General features: G+C 38.3%; 1 protein-coding gene across 6 annotated transcripts in view; it reads left to right on the top strand.

Moving 5' to 3' along the window:
* The window catches only part of TRPC4 (transient receptor potential cation channel subfamily C member 4), a 143,023-nt gene that overhangs the window by 35,971 nt on the left and 90,408 nt on the right, over positions 1–16,644 (top strand). For 5 of the 6 annotated variants that reach the window (XM_008692262.1, XM_008692261.1, XM_008692260.1 and 2 more), the window contains exon 2: positions 56–574. The exons of the other annotated variant lie outside the window; for it this stretch is intronic. In XM_008692262.1, the coding sequence (XP_008690484.1) occupies positions 56–574 (519 nt within the window). The remainder of the gene's footprint in view (positions 1–55; positions 575–16,644) is intronic. 6 annotated transcript variants of the gene reach the window in all.

Below are 16,644 nucleotides of genomic sequence, written 5' to 3'. Positions count from 1 at the left end.
CAGGCTTGAACAAATGAATAAATATTCATCACCTCTGCTTTCTTCTTTTTTCTAGGTGCCTCCCATACTCCTTGATAAGCAGTTCTCTGAATTCACTCCAGACATTACACCAATCATTTTGGCAGCGCATACAAATAATTATGAGATAATCAAGCTTCTAGTTCAGAAAGGAGTCTCGGTGCCCAGACCCCACGAGGTCCGCTGTAACTGTGTGGAATGCGTCTCCAGCTCGGACGTGGACAGCCTCCGGCACTCACGCTCCAGACTTAACATCTACAAGGCCTTGGCCAGCCCCTCTCTCATCGCACTGTCCAGTGAAGACCCTTTCCTCACAGCCTTTCAGCTAAGTTGGGAGCTGCAGGAGCTGAGTAAGGTGGAAAACGAGTTCAAGTCAGAGTACGAGGAGCTGTCCCGACAGTGCAAACAGTTTGCTAAGGACCTACTGGATCAGACAAGGAGTTCCAGAGAACTGGAAATCATTCTCAATTACAGAGATGACAGTAGTCTCATAGAGGAACAGAGTGGAAATGATCTCGCGAGACTCAAACTGGCCATAAAGTACCGTCAAAAAGAGGTGAGTGTTGCCAGACCTTTTTATCAAAATGCCGTAGGATTTAATCTCAGTGACGTCAGCAGGTACTCAATTAAAATTAAGTTTGGGTTTTAGAGCTTTATCTACTTAACTGTAAGTGGATGATATGTATTCTTTGCCAGATTAGTAATTACGAAACACACTGACGAATGGTAAGAAATGGTGTAAAAATTGGTGATGGCATTTGGCCAATGCGTCAAAAGGTACACGTTTACTGTAGTATAATGGGAAAAACTGATGAATTTTAGAATCTCCACACTGAAAGTTCTGCTTCTGCCATTTATAACTCTTGCTACTTTAGAGGGCCTTGTTACTTTTCAGATCTCTTTTGAGATTTGGTTTTCTCATCTGCTTAATGCATCTAATATTCATAATATTTTATTATATACATTTATTTATACATATAAAATATATTCCTCAAAGATTTGTAGGAAGTATAAAATGTGTGGATGTGTGTGAAGGCCCTTAGTAAATTATAAGTCCTTATGTTATAAAAGACATTATTAGAAATTATTAATAGAGGAAAAGCTCCTAGTCCAACAGCAGATGAAAGTACCGAAACTTCTCTCAGGTCTGGCTTAGTCTCTTGATTGGTCAGGAATAAGAACTTAAAGAAATCAGTTGCAGAAGAGTTAGAAATTTCTCATGAAATTTCCATGGATTTGAATATTAAGTAAAGAAAACTCAGATCTGTCATACTTGTCACCTAGCATAATTGTTTTTGTTTCCATTGCTAAGTGAGTTCTCAAAAATCTCTTTGCTTCCATCTTCAGAAAAATATTGGTTCTGTGTTCACTCTTGAATTATAGTAATTATCTATTCTAGAAAATCAGTTGGAGAAAACTATATAATGTAAGATGAAAAAGAATAAAGACTTCTGAAAAAAAAAATGTATTCAGTTTTTTTGAAGTCAGCCCTGATTATTCCACATTAGCCTTGGCTGCTTTGTCTGTTACTACTTACTAAATATTTAAGGTTCGAGATAACTGAATTTACTTCCTCAAGTTTTTCCTGTAGTCCTTTGGCCAGTTGTCACGGGAGTCTGAAACTAGTTGAAATGATCTTTTCCCCTAACAATGAAAGAAGCAGCTCCTTTTGTGTGCATTCCCTCTGATTCCAAAATCACACATGTTAGTTTGAACCATGTCAACAGTATCAACTCATTTTTTTTTTTTTTTTAGGTTCTTGTGTTTAGGGCTCAGGGACCTGATATTTTAACTAGAATAATTTTAATATACAACTCCAAGAAATTGATGAAAAACTTCACTTGATTGGAGATTTTTGTGTACTAAATGTGACATTTAAAAGTAATAGCATGTATTAGAACTGATAAAATGAGGGGCACGTGGCTGGCTCGATCTGTGGAGCATGTGACTCTTGACCTCAGGTTGTGAGTTCGAGCCCCATGTTGGGTGTAGAGATTACTTAAAAATAAAAAATCTAAAAAAAAAAAAGAAGAGGAAGAAGAACAACAGATAAAATAAGGTAAGATGTTGATGTGGCCTCAGAATTTGAGCTAGTTCTTCTCAAGTATCTATTATTAACCCAGTATTCTGCTTTTCTTTCTTTAGTTTTCTGTGGGGAGAGAGATTTAAGGGATTAACACTGTAATTACAAAGGTCTTCTCCTGTGATGTATCTGTTCAGGTTTGATGTTATCCTGTGGATGGTGATTGAGATGAAATTCCCAGGATGTGAAATCCACAAAATGAAAGAGAACACAATAGCAGCAACGGCTGTGCTCACCTGTTGCATTTTTGTTCACTCTGCAATTAGTGAACCAACCTAGCTCTATTTAATGCCTACCTTCATTTTGGTCCTGATATCATAACTGATTTAACTTTGTCTTTGGCCACAGTGATTTTTATGAAAGCACTGGAACAACATGTTTCTTGAGTCTTACCCCAGTGACATTTAATCAGATGAAGCTGCTAAATTCTTGTTAAAAGGTTGTCCAAGGCAAAAAATTTTAGTACGAATTTCTTACATATTAACAGATGAGTATATTTTTACCCAAAAATCATTTTTACACATTCTATTCATTCATTCATTTCTTCATTCATTAACTCTTTGAACATGTATTTTACCAAGCCCATGCCAGGAGATGCTCAGGGCACGTAGGACTCCATGGTGCTGTGGCTCTGCCCTACAGCTTATAGTCTATTACAGGGAGACAATAAAATGTTAAATCTATGTGGTTCTCAGTTTTGTTTCTGAACCACTAAAAATGTTCATTCCTACTAAGCATTTTTTTGTTGTTGTTGCTTAGGTTCTTTTGTATATTTCAGGAATATACAAAGCATGCTTAACTTCAGAGCCTATTCAACAAAAAGCCACAAATTGAGTCCTTAGAAGTGTCAGAGGCAAAGCTATAGAAAGTGTTTGATCATTTGTAAGACTTCTTTCAAGATGCTTGTACCTTTTGTGAATATGAAGCTGTGGAACTGGAAGCTGATCATCCTTAATGATGCAACAGGATGAAGGATGGCTAAAAACACCATCACATGTAGCAAGAAAAAAAGAATTAGTAATATCTTTTAAAAGATACATTTTTTAAAAAGACACTGCATTTGCATTTTCTCGTTTTATCTTTTGAAATGATAATGGAGAAAAAAATTAAAATTCTTACAGAGTTGTTCTAGAGTATCTTTCATTCAGTATTGAAGAGCACATTTCCCTTGAGTTGAACAGTTTTTCCAAAGCAAAGTAACCCTGGATGACTAATAGCATTATTAAATCAAGAATAAGGTTTTACCTGTATAAATTCTTTGAAATCATAGGTCATGTTTTATGAAACATATTCCTAAATTATTCAGAAGTTATTGACTTCGGAATATTTGATGTAAGATTTTCTAGTAAGATCATGTGTCTTAAATGAAACTCTGCGTTAGCATAAATGTCTTGCCTTGTGTCTTTTTACCACAAGTTTTCTCAGTTTTAGTTTAAAAGTGTTTGTGGTTTGTCTTTGGTCCATTTCCTATGTTTTTGGAATGCCTTCTTATTAATCTTCACACTAAGTCCCACTCACTCTTTCAAACTCATCTCAGGTCTCCCCTCTGACAGGGAGATTCCATGAAGCAGTCCCCCCCCATACAGTCTCTGGGATAAATGCCCTCCTTCCACACATTCTATTTTGCATTGTGTTGTTACATTTCACTCTTCTCCTCTGGGTATGAGTGTCAGGAACATATCTGTCATATGTACCAGTCATACTTCAGTACTGAAAGATAGAAGGTGTTCAATATGAATGCACCAGAATGAAGTTACAGAATCTCTTAATTCTGGAAGGTTCCTTGCATATTTCTTTGTCTGATTAATTGCAGTGTTTTGGTTAATTACCTACTAACAGCCTTCTTACGAATTCAAATATTAAAACAATTCATGTTGCGGGGACTTGATTACAGACTTATTCTGGTACTTCTGTAATATCATGGATATTTTTATAGGCACAGACAGAAGGATTTTATTGTTTTTATTAATACTTAACTACAAAACCTGCTGTAACCGCCACTGCCTCCACCTAGATGTCATCCTGGTGAACATGTGGTAAATCTGCTCTAACGGGAGCTCCTAGCCTAGTTCAGCTGAGCACGTGAGTTTATTTCTTGACTCAGCTTCTTCATAATGAAGCCATGCATTTCGACATTAACATTTTTTTTAGTTTTTGCATTTCAAAGAGTGCAGAGTCTCCTTTTCCTTTCTTTCTTAACCCACTTTTATTTTTTTTCTTCAAAGAGTAATCTCTTTAGTCTCACTCTGAGAAGAGAGCAGGGAAAGTCCCTTTCACCAGGGCTAGAAGCCAGCTCCCCATTCTAGTGTTACTCGTCAAAATGATAGTGTCAGAGGAAACTGGGAAAAAAAAATGGAACCAAGCACCCACCCCCTTGGAACTGAGTCTCCTCCTGTGAATTAGATAAAGGTGAGGCATGACTGAAGACCTATCTTCAACAAGTAACTTGTCCCTTGGTTCCTGGTGTAATTTTGGCAGATACAGAGTTTATGGCCGTTAAAATCGCTTACATCAGCACATGTATTTGCAGAGCCTGATGCATTGCTGCAATATTTTCACAGCAAAGACCTTACCTAATTTGTTACACACGGCTGCCACATTGTGAAGTTACTAGTCCACAGTAAAGAAGCCTAGATCTTGAATAATAGTAGAAAGCAATGAAATACATTATTTTGTGTGAAAGCATACAGTTCAATCTCTTTATAGCTCTCCAAATTAAAATGAAAAGAAAAAAACAATCTCTACATAGTTAACAGTGTATCTTTTTCAATTTAATTTTCCCTTTTGTGAAGGTACGTCAACAGCTTCACAACATTAACTTTAAACTTTGATACCAATCTGGGTTCTGTCTTTTAAATTAATTAATGGAGTTATTAAAGAGGCAGGAGAACAATCAGCATTTGAACACCCCACGATTCATACCTTTCTTATCTTTTGTTTATCTTGTCATGGAGACATGAGAGAAACGTGAAGAGAGTCCTGTCAATCAGATGCCATCCATAGCATGGTGAACTTAGTTGCTTTCAAATATTCCAGAATCTTCAAAGCTCTCAAGACTTATGGTTTTATGTTTCTCGATTTATTCAAAACTCCTTGATGTAGAATCAAGAACCAAACCTACTTTCAGGAAAGGGAGACCTTAGGGTTGAATTTGGGGACAGGGGAACCGTAGAGGGTATAGCCCTACCCCAACCAGTGGATCCCCTTGGCGGGAGAGAAGGAGAGGTGAAGGTGTGGGCATCAAAAAAGCGTTGGGCAATGGGAGGAACAGTTAAATAATACACCGAGCAGAAACAAAGGAAGTTTGTCTTCTAAAAACTGCCTAGGGCTAGACTTACCTCTATCTCATAAGTTTGTTTTCTATAAACTCTTTATTGATAAGTTTATCATGACAGAAATGTTTAATTCAAATTCTGTTTGAAAAGAAGCAATATGACTGTTTAAATTTGAGCTTGTCTACTGTGAATTTCATATAACAATGAATAAAGCGTACTACTCATGTTCTTTAGCTACCTGAAATCAACATGGGAAGCTCCTTTTGGAGATCCCTAGTCAGATGCCATTTTGTGCTTGTGGTAGCAATTGAGGAAAAAGAGCATTCTGTGTATGCATTTTTTTATTTGGAAACTACCAACCCTCGCAGGTGCACCACTACCCCTCTCTACCAAAAAAAAAAAAAAAAAAAATTAAAAATTTTTTTAAAAATTAAAAATAAATAAATCACAGAGAAATCAATGATAATGTTGCTTCCCAGCTGTTGTATCAGAACCTTGGGATGGCACTGGCAAACAATGGCTTTCTCCTCTTAGATCCAGTGGATTTTGATGGCTGGTCTGCAGCCACACAAAGCTTTGCTTTCGCTATGAACTAGGCAGCGAAGCTGACCAACTATTATCATTTTATTATTATTATTGACCATTGGCTTTCTTTTAGTCTGGTGTTTTCTGCCTTTTTCACTTTTGTTCAACTCTGGGATATTTAAAATACACCTTTCATAATTTTCTTGTGCCTGATAAATTCCACGTCAAAGTATGGGTAATTTGGAGGGAAAAATATCTCATACTATAGAGACACTGTCTCATGGATGTCAAATAACTATTCTAGAAGAATGGCAAAGAGAGTACTTTTAGGGAGAAAAATGAGAGAAGGTACTGCAGACAGTATTCCCCTCCACAACTGAGATCTTTCTACTGAAAAAACTTTGAGACTCATTTATATAAATAAAACTGATAGTGCTTTCGCCTTAGTTTGGTTTACTAATTTAACATGTATTTATTTATTTGAATTCAGTTTGATATTATTTACCATGTTCTCTCCTTTTCCTCTCTTCTGTTTTGAACTGTTTTGAAAACATTTATGTTTTTCAGATCTCTTCTCAAATACCACAGTCTCTGGGAAGCCTTCCCTCAACCTATTCCCAAGTCAGAATTAATTGTTGTTTTCTCTTGTTATGGCAGCTTTATTGTACATGTTGACTTTGCTTTTTATTTCTTTTCATGTGTTGTTTCTCCAACTGAACTCCTTGCCTCTGGTCTTACCTCCTCCAGTCCAGAGCCCATAGCACCACTAAAGGGTTTTTTTGTTTCATATTTTGTTTTGTTTTTCAAGACAATGAAAGTCCGGAGCCTAGCATACTTCCTGGCATATTTACCCATGAAAGAGTAGCTAACTATTATTATTAATCTCACTATTATTGTCACTGCTTTGTTTATCCCCTTATCGACTCCCAATATGAAAGACCGAACACATACAGGAAAATGCTACACACCTTTCTGTTGTATACGATGCAGCAAAAAGGGCTGGCTTCATCATTAAACATTTTAAGATTTGTAGTGAATATGCATCCAAGACTCATGGGTCCCATTACACTTTTGAATATCAAAGATAAGTTTATCCTTCTTACAGTCTATTGGTATAATCAGTACTCTGAGCCATTTATATTAAAACATACACTCTCATCAAAAATGTTTACCGTGCAAGTTTTATCCCACCCCCTAAGGTGGTCCATAGTCTAATGCTTCCGTTATAGGCTGTCAGAGGTAACTCATACATCCTTGATTTGAATTTGTTCTTCTGACTTGTATTTTTAAATATATTTTAAGCATTGATACCGCTGTCCTGCTACACCTCAGAATCGGGAACTGATATCACAGCAGCTCTGATAATACAATAGGCATACAATAAGATTTGAATACACGAGGCTACACTGAGTGATACAGATAGCTATGAGACTTGTAAAAGTGATAAAAAGCAGCATTCCTCTAGCTTAATTTTCTCTCCCACTCTTCTCCAGAGCAAGCTCACTGACTGATTTCTGGGCCTCTGCCTCTCCGTCCTCCAGGCATGCGTGCACACATCTGCTGTTGCTAGGCAAAGGCCACATGGATCACAGACTCCCTAATGCCTCAGCCCAGCCCCCCACTAGGGACCAAACATTTCCGGACCTGCTTCTGTGTCGTGGATGAAGCAGATGCCTGTTCAGGACTTGTCAGCTCAGCTGACAGAATTGTGACAGGTCATTAGGCATTTAATTTAACACTAGGTTTTTAGAGCTTGGAATTCAAATCCCCATGAGTTGCTCTTTGTGTTTTTTTAAACAACTAATTAAATGACATGAAACCACTTTCTCCTGATTCGCATCTGAAACTGATTGGGTTTTTTTGCCACAATTAAATATGAAATTGCATATGTCCAAAATGTTGTATAAATTTAGCCTTTAAAACTGCATTCATTAGAAGGGGATCAATTAATATCTTATAAAACATAAAATAATTTTAACTTTTTTTAAGTTTTTTTATTTTATTTTTTATTTTTATTTTTTTTATTATAATAATATTTTTTATTATATTACATTAGACACCATACAGTACATCCCTGGTTTTTGATGTAAAGTTCGGTGATTCATTAGTTGTGTATAACACCCAGTGCACCATGCAATACGTGCCCTCCTTACTACCCATCACCGGCCTATCCCATTCCCCCACACCCCTCCTCTCTGAAGCCCTCAGTTTGTTTCTCAGAGTCCATAGTCTCTCATGTTTCATTTCCCCTTCTGATTACCCCCCCTTTCTTTAACTTTGAATTAGATACAAAACTTGTTTCTGTATTTTATACTTCTTTAAATAAGTACAAAAAGGAAAGGGTTAGGCAATTTATTTTCAAAGGTAGACTCTTCTGTTCACCTGAGAAATATGCATATACCCACAGGACTAGCAGCACTCTGATGTAGCTTTCATTTGCCACAGATATAAACTAAAAACATTAAGTTGATAATAATGTCTTTAAAAATCCACGGTGTATTGGACCCCTTCTCTCAGTCCTCATATGAATTACTTTTCTGTATGAAACTGGTATCTCTGTCTCCGTGATGATTGACAAGCAAGGGTAGCAAGAAGGTCATCTGTTTTCCATTGTTCAGATCCAATCATTTAGTTTGTCAATGATGAAGAACCATTTCTTCTGTTTCCTTCCACAAAATTCACATTTACTTTTGAGGGTTAATTTTCCTGGGTCGTTATTTAATGTCTCATATTTTCTCTGTCTCTCATCACTAAACAAAATTAAGAATTACCGGTTTTTGAAATTACCCATTGAACAGTTTATTCCAATTTGCATTGTTTCCTAAAAAAATTACAAAAGCCCGATAGATTGTCTTGGACATTTATAAAACAGAAACACTGTTCACAAGAAATGTTTGATGGCTTTGAGATATAAACTCCTGCTCAAGATCCCTTATAAATTATGCATCAGAGAGGAAACTTTTTAGCTTATCCTTCCCCTCATTTTCCTTTGACCATATGAGGCATAGTCACAGGTTTTCTAAATAGAGGGGGTTTTGTTTGACTTCTTGGAAACAAACATGCAATAAAACTCTCTGGGATTTTTTAATGCCTGTGCTATAATTTGGTGATTCGTGATTCTGGAGCTGTGGTAAGTGTCCAGATTGCTTCTAGGTAATACCGAACTGGTAAGACAATGTTCTTGTGCTTTGTGTCTCATTCGGTTTCCTTTTTCCTTTCAGCTTTAGGAGCACACAGTGGCTTGCCCTCGGCAGCCACAGAAAAAAACTAAGGCTTTCTTCCTGCATGGTTTTCTTTTTACCTTCCTCTGGACTTGAGTTCCCCAGGTGTCAGCTCAGTACTGCTTCAGTTTTAAATGATAGATACTATTATTTTTCTCCATGGCATTCTCCAAGCTCGATGATTTTTGCCAGGCGGCTCTGGGACATGCTGCTCAAGAAACTCTTTTGCCATGTTCTCCTCTTTACCTGCTGCGGGGGTGGGAGCTGAAAGTCCTGTTGGCAGTAAACCCACAAGGAAGCTAGTGGAGGGAGTTAGGGGGCTCTGGCCAAGAGATGCTCTTTCTCTCTCCAGTTGTAATTAATTCCACAAATGCTTACAGAGCGCCTCTTCTGTGCCAAAAACCAAGGGCAGCAAAATGAGATGACAGCAAGCCCTAGGCCAAGTTTGGATTTCTTCTAGAAGCATCCTAGAACCTGGAATTTTACTCTTGCTTAGATAATAAAATAAAGTCCGTGTGTGTATGCACTGACATACTTAACAATGCAGAAAATGCTGACTATGAACTAAAAATATCACTGTAGCCAGATCTCACTAACACTTGGTATGCTACCTCCTTTTATAAGGACACTCCTGATGTTTCCCTCATTTTTGTCCCTCCTTCCCTCCCTTTCTTCCTTCCTTATTTAGTCCTCACTTACTATTTGTTACTCGCCCGTGACGCCCAAATCAAAGACAATAGTCTTACCCACAACTAACTACCAGATTATTAGGAATGGCAAATAAGTGAACAGCTATCACAGTGCGGGTCACAGAAGTTATGGAGGAGCTGCCTTCCAGAAGGCCTGGAAAATGGTTCCTAACCTCACCTAACCCTTCCTGGAGAAGAAGGTGACCTAACTGAGCATCAGTGGAAAACTAGAAGTCATCCAAGCAAAGCGGTTAGAGAAAGGCATTCCAGGAAGAAACGCCACATACAGATCATGGATGCGGAAAAAAGGCAGGAGGCAGGAGCAAGGAGAGGGTCTTCGTTGTCCTCTGTGCTCATTGCCTCCCCATGGCCTCCCTCCAGCCTCTCCTTCTGCCTGCTGTGGACGGCTTCTTTATCACATCTCAGCTCAGATTATCACCTTCTCAGTGAAGACTTCCAGAACACCCAATCTAATTACTATCCTCTTCCCCCAGTCTTAGTTGTTTCCTTTCATATCGCAATGCTGTTATCTTCTTGGCCCTTAACAAAATCCAAAATCATTTTATTTATTTGTGTATTTAATTATTTTTTATCTGTCTCCCTCCCCTGTCTACGTAGTATCGTCTTGTCTGACTCGATTATCACTGTAAGTCCAGAGTAAGTCCTCTGCTTGGAACAGAGGAGTGCTGAGGAAAGGATCACAAGTTAGGGGATGTGGCAGAAGTGGAGATGAGAGAAAAAAGACAAAGAATAGGTCCCAAAGGAGCATGCATTTTATAAAATCCAGTGTTATTTAATCGTGATTTAAATATATAAATCAATATTATCTATACCATTTTCTCAAACTCTTATTATCCAAAGATGAATTCATTATCTTTCTCTTTAAGCCTGATCCTTCGTCTGTTATCTCTGTCAAGTAAGAGTCCCTCCCAGTTAGTCATGTTAAAAATGAGTCATCCTTATCTTATATCCATCATCTCCAAACGCTTGATGTGATAGATGAAAGAGGGCTGCAAATTGGGGTGCCATCTAATTATCCTTCTCTCGAGTCAGAGCCTGCCTTGGCTACCTGCCTGACCAATAGAATGCACCAGAAATGATTTTTTGTAACTCCCAAGGCTTAGTTGTCAGACACCTTGCAGCTTCCACCTAGGGCTCTGTGGGAAACCTGGGATGCTATGTAAGAAGTGTGACTGTCCTGAGGCTGCCACACTGGACAATGAGTAGTCCTGCTTGCTGATAGTCACAGTTGAGTCCAGCCTTAAAATCGTTCACTCCAATGACAAGAGTTGTAAGAAAAGTCAGCTTTGACCTTTGTCCCACATCCACACACCGGGCAGTCCTCCAGATGAGTCCTACGGAGCAACTTCTGTTGATCAGAAGAATCAACCACCTCAGCCCTGTCCAAATTCCACTGGTTATGGACTGAATGTCTGTGTCCCCCCAGAAAAATGCCTGTATTGAAACCAAACCTCAAGGTGATGGTATCAGGAGGTGGGGCCTTTGGCAGGAGATTAGGCATGAGGGAGGGTCCTTCAGGAGTGGGGTTAGTTCGCCCTGATAAAAGAGGACGAAGAAGCTCCCTAACCCTAACTGTGAAAACAGCAAGAAGACAAGGTCTCACCAGACATGGAATCTGTGGAATCTTAGACTTCACAACCTTCAGAACTATGAGAAATAAATGTTTCTTGTTGAAGCTACCCAGTCTGTAGTCCTTTGTTATAAAAGCCTGAACTGACCAAGACATCCACAAAGCTGTGAAATATCATCAACTGTTGTTTGAAGCCACTAAGTTTTGGAGCATAGATAGTTGGGGCTTGTGTTAATCACCAAAGTCCGCCAATCTTTTTGCCAATTATCTTCCCTAATATTTCCCATGTCATTTCCCTCCCTTCCAGCATTACTCTTCCTGCTCTGTTTGAGAGAGTCTTAGGCTCGTGTGTTTCACTTAGTTTCCCTGCATCCATGGCTCCGATCTCATCTCATCCAAGTTTACATAACATTCCAGAATACTCAATATGTAAACATTCCCCACATTAAAATCCTTCTATTAAAATATAAGAATGCCCCCTGCTGAAGCTGTGGGCCCTGACCTTCTCCTAAGGCTGAGTCCTGCAGACGTGCCCTGAAGGCCTGGGGTGGAAAGAAGGAGAACCTGAAGGCCGCCCAGGAAGAGTATGTCGAGCGAGCCCTGGCCAACAGCTTCGCCTGCGCCGAAGAAAGTACACCTCAGGTGGTCAGGCCTGGGCTGCAGCCAGCAAGTCTCTCTTCGCTCGAACCCTGACTACTAAACCGAAGTGTTCCAGACCTGCCCCCGCAACACTCCAGGCCCCGTCCGTCCACACTCAGTCTCCAAGACAGGGCCTCACCTGGGGCTCCGGGCTGCTTTCCCATCACTTTTGCCCCCCACATGACATTGGTGTGCGGTGTCGTCTGTATATGCTCACTCCTTTGCTCCTTCCAGCCACTGCCAATAAACATCTATTTAAGGGGAGGAATACATTATATATAATAAACATTACTACGTTATTTTTATTGTGGCAACATATACATAACAGGGGCGCCTGGGTGGCTCATATGGTTAAGCGTCTGCCTTTGACTCGGGTCATGATCTCAGGGTCCTGGGATGGAGCCCTGCGTGGGGCTCCCTGCTCAGCGGGAAGTCTGCTTCTCCCTCTCCCTCTGCTGCCGCTCTGCCATTTGTGCTCTCTCTCTAGCTCTCTGTCAAATAAATAAATAAAATCTTTTAAAAAAAATACATAACATTTACCATCTTCCTGTTTAAGTTGACAATTCAGTGGCGTTGAGCGCATTCACGCTGCGCTGCAGCCGTCACCACCCTCCTTCTCCAGAGCTCTGTCATCTCCCCAAACTGAGCCTCTGGCCCCATGAAACGCTAACTCCGCATCCCCCCTTGCCCCCGGCCCGGCAACGACCGTTCTACTTTCTGTCTCTATGAGTTTGATACTTTAGGTACCTCGTACAAGTGGAGTTCTACAACGTCTGTCTTTCTGTGTCTGCCTTATTTTACTTAGCATAATGTTTTCAGGGTTCACCCATGTTTTAGCATGTGTCAGAATTCCCTTCCTTTTTAAGAATCAAGAATATTGCATGGTATGTATATGCCACATTTAGTTTATCCGTCTGTTGATGGACTTGGGTTGTTCTGTCTCTTGGCTCTTGTGAATAATTCTGCTGTATTATATTACTTTAAAACCCTGACCTGATGCCTTATCCCCTACTTTGTAGATCCTAGAAAATAAAACCCAAGGTCCTTAACAAGATATATCATATATGGACCCCCACCTTCTACGTAGCCTCGCCTCCCATCCCTTCCTGACTTCGGTTTCATGTTCGGCAATTCCAGATTGCTGGGATTTTTATCTCTATGTTGTGCTCTGGGAATGTTACCTCTGTAAATTTTCTCATTATTTTATTACTTTGAAATACAACTACTACCTCTGGCTAGATACTACTCACTCTTTAAGATCTTAAGATTCAGGGTTCAGGAAGGTCCCCCCATTTCCTTTCTCAGGATGGATTTTCACTCCCTCTTCTATGTCTGGAGCATATGCATTTATGTGATATTATAATGAGTCATTTACCTGTCTCTCCTCTTCATCAGACTGTGAGCTCCTTGAAGCCAAGTATTGTGATTTTTCTGTTGCTGTATTCAGCATCTATGATGCCTCTGGCACATGGGATGAGCTCAGCAAATGTTTATTGAACTAATACTATTTTTCTTCAAGTCAAAAGTCCCTTTTTAATATAGTTTTTAAAGATTTTATTTATTTATTTGACAGGGAGGCAGCCACCCAGAGAAGGAACACAAGCAGGGGGAGTGGGAGAGGAAGAAGCAGGCTCCCAGCGGAGGAGCCTGATGTGGGGCTCGATCCCATAACACCGGGATCACGCCCTGAGCCGAAGGCAGACGCTTAACGACTGTGCCACCCAGGCGCCCCAAAAGTCCCTTTTTATAATATCTTCTTGGTAGTCCTTGGAAAAGATTTTATGCTACAGAATAACTTGATGACTGGTGAGGAGAAAGGAACAAAGCTTTTGAATAATTTTTGCTGACTGGCCCTTGTGTTTATGGCACTGGTAAATGCCATAGGGAAGGACAAGAGAAATAGTAAATACCCCCTATGAAGGGAAAGAAGATACTATTAAATAATCTCTAGGTAAACATATAAAAAATAATTATTTTATGTGACTTTGCTTTTAATTATTTTAACTAAATTATTTAACATAAAATTTTAAAAAGTCCTTTTAATAATATTAATTTCCATCTCTATCCCATATACAGTTTGATTCGTATCTGTTCAAACAAATGGCTATAAGTATTATTTACATAGCACCGATCGTGTGATTACAGCTTATGTGCCAGGAAGTTGTAATGGCTATTAAAATATAACTGAGATATTGTTTGGCTATAAATATTATTTACATAGCACCGATCTTGTGATTACAGCTATGTGCCAGGAAGTTGTAATGGCTATTAAAATATAACTGAGATATTGTTGTATCGAACCATTTTATTTTCTGTCCTTCCTATGTACTTTTTTGTCTTTTTTCATTCCGGTTTTACTTCTATTTTATTGTTCTTCATGGACTAATGGTTGCTGACACGACTCTGGCTCGGACTTTGGCTCTACAGGCAGAGATTTGAGTTTTGCAGCTTTTTCTGTTAAGGAAAAATAATCAATATCCCAGGACTTACAAACAGCATTGGCCTTTGTGATAAGTCCAGCAGTCTAGCTTCTATATGGTGACTGCGATTGAGTGTCTTAGAATCTTGGCAAACCCTTTTGAAAAGGGTGAATATGCAAAAAAAAAAAAAAAATCTGTTATCCAAGAATATTGGAGAATGAAGAGATCTAAAAGTAGTGCAAATAATGTTCCAAATAGCTGAATTTTAAGGGACAACACTTTTTTGCTTACAATGTATGAAAAATCATTGGCTGAAAATCTAACACGTTATCTATTACCTTCTTTTTAAACAAAATGCACAGAACATAATTAACGTTTTCTTTATATTTCAGATCTTTGGAATGAATCTCAGTTATTATACTTTATGGTCTAGTTGTAAGTTTAGGATTTTTTAAACACCGATATTAATAGCTCTTTCTTTTGGCTCATATGAGATTGCAGAAGAAATCTATCCTTTCATAGTTTTGAAGTCTTTCTCCTCATTCTTAGGCTTTCCATTATCAGTTCTTGTCAGTGTCAGTCCAGCTGCCCTTTTATATTTATCTCTTTTACTCAATTTTGGATTAATCAACTCAGGTAGAAGTGTGGGAAAATAAAGGCAAAATTATCTGAGAGTAGACCTGAGGACTCTTTTTATCATTACAGTGCAAAAGATTTAATGCCTGAATACTGTGGCATTTATCAACTTCTGTGAGACCTTTTTTTACCTTCCTGGGTTTCAGATGCATTAAGGTTTCCTAACAAATTACTTGTATTTGAAATGAATGTGTGTGTGTGTGTATGTGTGTGTGTGTGTGTTTATGTACAAACAGATAAGATACCATGTTATGGAAATGTTTAGGCCTTTTGAGAATTAAAGTATAATTAATCTAAATAATGTGGAGCAATTTCTATAGACTTCATAGGAAGTATTAATATTTTAATTAATTTAACCAAGCATTTAATATATTAAAAATTATCAACATGGGAACAAATGGGAGAAATGCTGCTAGCATTTAGAGAATGATTTAATTATAAGAAAAATACAGCAAAAGGGTTTTTTTAAACTAACCATATTAAATAAACTTAATTACTTGCTCTAAACCAAATTACCTAGTTAAGCAGTGAAAGAACATTGATGATGCTAATTTTTGTTCTAATACTTCATGAAATGTTCCACCAAATTTTCATGCAAAATACGTTGAAATTGCTGTGGTTTGAACTGCTTTCACAATAGGCAATCAAAAATTGTTAAGGAGGTCTTCATAAGCAAATAAGTTTGAGGTACTTGGAGAGAAGTAGTCGAGGGCACAGTTATAGAGAGCAATATTTAGCATTTAATATTTTTATGGTATTGACAGTTTCAGGCTTTCCTCAAGAATTTGAACATTTTTTTTTCCTTCAAGAGATGAGAAATTTTCCATCAAGGAAGTAACAATAAGAAATGTGTAAAAACACTAACTCTGGTGGTATCAGTAAGTTATTTTACTTTTAACATGTTACCTTTACCATGTTATGTAGGATCCATGTTTATCATCTATAGAAGGCTTGGGAGATCCAGTCCATCTCCAATTCCTGTTACTTTAATACTATTTGAAAGGCAATTTCAATAATGTCTACAGCAATCAGGTGGAATGTTTTTATAGGATGATTTATGTCTCCCCTCCCAAAATTCGTATGTTGAAGCCCTAACTTCCTGTATCTAAAAAGAGGAAAAACCAGATGAGACAGAGCGAGACAGTAGCCATCTCTAAGCCAAGGAGAATGGTCAGAGAAGAAAAGAAATCTGTCCACACCTTCATCTTGGACTTCTGGCCTCCAGACCTGTGAGAAAATAATTTTCTGTTGTTTAAGCAACCTGGTCTGTGGTACTTCATAGCAAAGTGCTATGAATGTATTAATAGTTATTCTATAAGTTCCAGAGTATATATGTATGTGTATTATAGTTTTAGCATTGTTCAGAACTCTTTCTTATATAATTTTGATTGAGACCTTATGAGACTAATATTATTGTTATTTTAAATATGATAACACTGAAAGGAAACATATGGTAAACATAAGGGAAAAGATTTGAGAGAATGAAGGTCTTGAAAAATATCAGCTAACTACAAAAACAAAATAGTCTTATGCCAAGACTATGGAAG

The sequence above is a fragment of the Ursus maritimus genome, unplaced genomic scaffold (assembly GCF_017311325.1).
Source record: "Ursus maritimus isolate PB19 unplaced genomic scaffold, ASM1731132v1 scaffold_10, whole genome shotgun sequence".
In the NCBI taxonomy this organism is placed as follows: domain Eukaryota; kingdom Metazoa; phylum Chordata; class Mammalia; order Carnivora; family Ursidae; genus Ursus; species Ursus maritimus.
Note: the sequence above shows the minus strand (reverse complement) of the source record. Positions and strands in the feature narration are given on the sequence as shown.